At 36.2% G+C, this 6694-nt stretch overlaps 1 protein-coding gene across 1 annotated transcript; it reads left to right on the forward strand.

Annotated features, from left to right (window-relative positions):
* Window positions 1–13: 13 nt before the first annotated feature.
* On the forward strand, window positions 14–6680 carry LOC123671295 (testis-expressed protein 9). The gene is made up of 6 exons (XM_045605046.1): window positions 14–389; window positions 2513–2758; window positions 3721–3834; window positions 3894–4088; window positions 4139–4273; window positions 6546–6680. Exons 1-6 carry the CDS (start codon window positions 288–290, stop codon window positions 6624–6626), a joined length of 873 nt encoding a protein of 290 aa, XP_045461002.1. The 5' UTR covers window positions 14–287; the 3' UTR covers window positions 6627–6680.
* The last annotated feature ends 14 nt before the right edge of the window (window positions 6681–6694 follow it).

Here is a 6694-nt window from a genome sequence, read left to right on the forward strand (position 1 = left end):
TTCATACGTTTCAACAAATAACTACACATTATTAGCTATAAAATATGTAAATACTGTTCACAACATCAGAATTCAGAACAGTACACAATGAAGTTATTTCAGTAGAATATTCAGTTGTTGAGCAGTGTATATATAGATTCTCGATCAACAGCACAAGTGATTCATTTGTAGTGATACTGAAATTGTTGCTATGATGTTGCTAGGAAACCACAATCGTAGCACTGACTATCCAACACGTGTAGAGCTTGTCATAAAAACTTCGTAAAAAAAATTGAAAACAAATTAAAATGGAATGGGATATTTTGAAAAAAGAACAGGAATATTTGAAAGAAAATGAAATTATCGAATCGAAAACGAAGGCTTTATTGAGGAAAGTGGATGATGCTATGGTATGTTTTTCAATTTTATTTGGTCAGAAGTTTCACTATATCAGAAATTCGTAATGGAATAGTTTCAAAATTTCAATTAATTCAATATTGTAGTGGTAATAATTAAATTTAATCGGATTCCTTTCGAAGAAAAAATATCTTTTTAAATTTACGTATTCCTTTAATAATTTGTGTTGATTTTAGATCACTTTTATAAGGCATTATTCTATTCTCTCCTCTTAAATGATTAGAACGATATTCAACTATGTCCATCGTTGCAGAGAGCGCATGCCCACGACTATACAAAATCATTGCGTGTATAACAATACAATATCAATTATTTAAACAAAAAAACATAAAATAAATATTATCTGCAAATACGTAAATATTCAGCTCTAGGGTTTGAACCCATTGTTATATCTTCGTTACAAAATCCGAATTGAATTTTCAAAAATTCCTAAACTAAAAGTTTTACAATTATAAGTTTCATTTTGATATTAAAAAACGAGTATATCTTTTAAGAGAAATCAATGGATGTTTATTTCGTTGTAGAATGGAAGGTATGCCATTAATAATGGAAAACAACGATATCAGCCCAATGACCGTCTCGGCTACGGTTGCAGCACCATCCTTTTATTGAAATTTTCCATGACTAATTGGCACTTTTGAGGCTGTATATGTCCTCGATAGCTTCGCGAATTCCTTTTTTAACGTCTTGAATTGCCTCCCTTACATCTACATGTGAGAAAATGTAGCCTGCTGGAAGCAATAAGAATTTCCCTTAATGGAAAGATCCTTCCTGGAAACTGGGTTGGACATATGAGGATACTGAATCAATTAGATTCAAATCTCCTCGCAAAACCATCGGATGTTATTCCAACCACCTACGATTTTGAAGCGCCCTTTGAAACGGTTATAAATGGTTATCCTAGTGCAATAAGTCTCGTAAATCGTCTGGACAAAAAGTCATCCATATGGTTCACAGATGGATCAAAATCAGAGAAGGTCACCGGCATTGGGATATATGGACCTAAACTGAGGATCTCTAAAGTCCTGGGAAGTGAGCCCTCGATTCTACAGACCGAGATAATGGCTGTTTATGTATGCGCTCAGGGGTGTATCAAAATGAACCTCAAGGAGGCGCATATCTACATCACCACGGATAGCCAAACCACGCTGAGATCCCTGGAATCGTGTTGCCAGGGGTCTCTGCTGACTTGGGAGTGCCCTAACACCATAAAGCAACTGGCCAGAGGAAATAAGGTGATTCTACTATGGGTACCAGGGCAATGTGGGGTTGAAGAAAATGAAAAAGCTGATGAACTTGCAAAAATTCATCAAGGTTAACACCTGCTGGACCTGAGCCTTTCTGTGGGCTAGGAAAAGACCAATATAAAGCTGCGGTCCAGCTATGGGAGTTGAACAACTGGATAATCCACTGGACTATCACTCCCAGACTTGTTCAGGCAAAATTCGTGACGATTTCACCTACTTACGCCAAAAAGCTCTTGAAGCTGTCACGAGCCGAGCTTCGGGTGATGGTGGGACTGCTGACGGGGCACTGTCGGTACAAACATCATTTGTACCGTATGGGAAAGTCAGCAGACGAGATTTGCAGGCTCTGTGGATCGGAAGCAGAAACAGCCGAACACATGTTATGCAAGTGTCCGGAGCTGGCTGGCCTAAGAACCATTCACATGGGTAAGCCGGTCCTGGATACTAGAGAGGTAGCGGCCAAGACCCCTAAAGAGGTTTTCAGTTTTATTAACGTCATTGACGACCTCCCTGGGTTTCTATGAATGAGTAAGGTAGAGAACAAAAGATCTGCATGGTCGCAGTTCCCGGAAGGCTCACCGAACTGAAACGCCCCCAGTTCAAATAATAATAATCATAAGGTCTTGAATTGATTATGGAACATTGGCTTAGACCCTATCTTTCACATAGCCCCAAGATACTTAAAATATATCTTTTCTCGAACGATTCTTAATTAATATAAAATGGATTCGGTCCTTACTCAGCGGAAATTCATTATAAATAAAATGAAACAAAATAATTTACAATGGATTCTTAATTAATTAACGCTTCATTATTGGCAATAACAGACATAATATTCATTTATTTATTCAACTCTACGAATATTTTAGAAGATGCAAGAGAATCTCCTGAAAGAATCGACTATGAAAATAGATTTACCCAAAAACTTCGTAGCTCATCAACCAAAAGAAGTGGAAGAAATCAATATTCCAAGAATCCCTTTGAACGATCCATCAGTACCCAATGAGGATATTTTAAACGATATGGGACAAAAGGGAATGCATCATTTTTATAGAGCGAAAATAAAGTCGCTAAAAGAGGAAAATGATCAACTGCATGCTGATATAAAAATTATGGTAAGCATATCAAATGAACTCATATATCTAGAAATAAGGAACAATAGTCAGAAATATAAGATAGTGAACAAAATTAAACAAACATTATCTACTGCCAAATACTCCTATACTATACAGGGTGTCCCTAAATTGGAGGTACAAACGAAAATGAGAGATTCCTTGGATAATTTAAAGAAGAAAAGTCTGCAAACGCTTTGTTTGCAAGATGCAGAGAGAGTTTCTTGTAGTTCTACTTTTTGTGATGATTTCATATATCAGTTTATCCGAATCTTTATTGGTGATCTTCGGTACAGATTGGTAAATAATTACCAGAATTTATAATTAATTCATTCATCACAGCTTATACTAACTGGATCTTTATAATATTTTAGATTTTTCTGAGGATTACTAGAGAATTGTTAGAAATTTTTTCTCGAAATCGGTAGCAGATACGACAAAACTACAGGAAACCAAAAAGTGTAGTACTGGACCAAAGTTTTTCTTAAACTACCAGTGGTCCACCAAAAAAGTTCTGGAGGAAAGAAGCGGGCATAGTGTTCCAGAAAAAATATCACCCTGTAGATTTGCATTTAAAATTAGCATATAAACATATGAAAACTTCAAATTGACATAGCTATGCCAAATTAAAGTTAAATATCTTGTGAAGGGAAGGTGCTATGAGAAAAAAACTTGGAAAAAATAAAACACTAACACCCTGTTTATAGGACTTTTTTCTTCAATTTATCCGAGGAATCGGTCATTTTTGTTTGTACCTCCAATTTAGGAACACCAGTATAATATTGTATAATGTTTCGGTTTTCCACTAATGTGTTTTGAGGGCTTTCAAATATCGAATATCTCCAGAAAATTTGTACTGAAATTCTAATATGATTGTTATAAATTCATATTCAATATCAATTATTATAATACACATATATGACTCTAATGAATATAAATATCCATTAAATTATTTCACCACTTAGAATTCAGATACTAAACAACTTCAAAAAGATCTTCAGCAATGCACAGAAGATAAAGATAAATGGTTTCTACAATACAATTTAGGAAAATCTCAAATAAGTAAACTTGAACATCAGGTAAATAATCACTAGCCCTTTTTCATCAATAAAGTTATATATGGAAAGTCCTGTTGCAGATTTCACAGTTGAATACAAAACTTCAAGCAAAAGACGCAGAAAATATCGCAATGAAAAAAGAAATAGACGCTTTGAAAAGGGAACTGAAAGCAGCAACTCAATGTACTAATGCCAACGATTTGAAATTGAATAGAGCTTTGGAAGAAAATGAAAAGAACAAAATATTGTTGAGAAAACTGAAAAAAGAAGAGAAGGTTGGCTGATTACAATTGAAATAGAATTTATTCACAATTTATTTTTTTAGGATTTGAGAGAAACTCATAAGAAAAAAGTACAGGAGCTCACATCTTTGGTACAACAGATAGAAAAGCATAAAAACGAACTGATTCATGGGTTTAGAAAACAACTGCAATTGATAGACAATTTGAAAAAACAGAAAGTAAGTGTAATCTATGGAGCGGAACATCATTTTGCCCTAATATCTGTGCGGCCACAGCTGTCTTTATTATTTATCTTGGAGACGCGGTTATTCGAAGTTAAAAACAATTTTGACGGGACCCAGTGTACTTTTATTAGAGGCTTGTAATATTTAGAGTCCTAATATTAAATTATTAATTGAAAAATAAATAAAAAAATTGAAAATAATAAAAAAATAAATAAAAATAAAAAAAAAATAATCAAAAAAATTAATTAAGAAAAATAAAAAAAAAATATCTCGGTCGAGCTCGTTCATACCTATATGAAATTTGTTATCTCAATAATTGAAAAAAAAAACTATCAATTCGAACTGAAATTTCAAATTATTAGGTGAACAACTTTGCTTCCGCCGTTTTGCAATAGATGGCTGTAGCGGTAAGTGGTAGTCGAAATAAATAGATCGTAGATGTCATACAATAAGCATGAGTATTTGTAAACTTAACGCCATCGAAATATTAGTTCATTTGTGTCTGCATGATAAAGTTATTCTCGATTAAACATGTCAGCTTACGAGCCAAATTCTCGTCATTTGCGGGAGGATTTAATTTTCTGTTTTAATAAGAAGAAATCTGCGGCCGAGGCTCATCGAATGCTCTCAAATACCTATGATGAGGCCGCTATTAATGAAAGAACGTGCCGAAAGTGGTTTCATTTCAACTTCAAGAACGGTGAGTTTGCCTTCGAAGACCAGCATGGCCGTGGAAGAGAGGTTTTCGGAGATGCAGAATTGGAGGCATTACTTGATCAAAACTCGTGTCAAACGCAACAAGAATTGGCGGATCATTGGGAATGACGAAACGAGCCATTCCAAAACACCTGATTGTCATGGGAATGATTCAGAAACGAGCAAATTGTATCAATTGAAGCCAAAAATGTTGAACGGCGTTTGTTTGCTTGTGAACAGCTGCTTGCAAGTCAAAGACGGAAAGGATTTCTGCATCACATTCAAGACGAAAAATGGGTTCACTACGATAATCCCAAGCGTTGAAAATCATGGAGATATCCCGGCCTCACTTCCATGTCGACGTTCAAACCGAATATTCACGGTTCCAAGGTCATGCTCAGTATTTGGTGGGACCAGCTCGGCGTAGTGTATTATGGGTGGTTAAAACCGATTGAAACAATCACAGGCGATCGCTATCGAATGCAATCAATGCGTTTGAGCCGAGCTTTGAAAGACAAACGGCCGCAATACAACGAGAGACATGATTAAGAGATTTTACAGTATGACAATGCTCAACCCCATGTTTTCGAAAGTGGCCAAGACATAGTTGGAAACGTTGAAATGGGAAGTCCTACCCCGCCGTATTCTCAAGACGTTTCTCCCTCGGACTATCACTTGTTTCGATCAATGGCACAAGGCCAAGAAGTTAAAAAATTGATCGATTCAAAAGATGACCAGTTGTTTCAACGCGGGATTCGTACGCTGCCGAAAGATGAGAAAAGGTAGTGGCCAGCGACGGACAATACTTTGAATTATAAAAGTATAACCAGTTTTTTACAGTAAGGCCTCGAATTTCGGAAAAAAAAAACAGCGGAAGCAAAGTTGATATGCCTATGTAGTTTTCGATGTGTTCATTAATAGCTGCTTTCCAGTCAGGTGCGTGTCACCTCGGGGCTCGGCCCACTAGAGCTTCGAGCCCTTGCTGTGAGTGGAACGCGCCGAAACGAAACTGTCAAATTGAACGTAAACAAACCAGTGTTCTACAGCTGTCTTTATGCGAAGTTTCTCTCTCACACCCGTCAGGGCTCGAAGCCCCACAAATTCGGGGGGGTCCGTCAGGGGAAGGCATCGAGGTAGAATACTCTCGATGGGGGAAGGTAACGCGAGGGCTCGACGCCCTGTGTACTGGAACAGTACAAGTGCGCTTCGGAGCGCCCAACGGTGGCTGGAAAGCACTTCAAGTCATGAGAAGGTATTTACAATAAAATATTTCCCAAAAAAAGCTTTCCCTTCTTCCTCCAACCAAGCGAACAATTGTAGAGTATAATTTGACACATTGAAGGATGAAATTTGGGTTGCCTGACAAAACGTGATTTAGAAAGTGACCATTTCTTTTTAATAATATCGAGTTGGTGGGCAAAATCCATTCGATGGTTCAAAAGCTAATACCAAGATTAAATTTTACTTTCCCAATAATTGAAAGAAAAAAAAACGAAGTACTGAAATTTAAAAATCAGTTTTAAAATAATAGTTTTTTCCAGATCTATTCAAGTTCTTAATTTCTTTTTAGGCTCATCTGGAAACATTCAACCTTGCTCAAATAGCAGAAGCTGAATTCATGAAAATATTGGACTGGAGAAGTGAAAATTGAGTTCATAAAGACTATATTCCATCAATTATATTGCTATTAAAACACTTATTATCACTCGGTAATTTCAG

The sequence above is a fragment of the Harmonia axyridis genome, chromosome 1, assembly GCF_914767665.1.
Source record: "Harmonia axyridis chromosome 1, icHarAxyr1.1, whole genome shotgun sequence".
Classification (NCBI taxonomy): domain Eukaryota; kingdom Metazoa; phylum Arthropoda; class Insecta; order Coleoptera; family Coccinellidae; genus Harmonia; species Harmonia axyridis.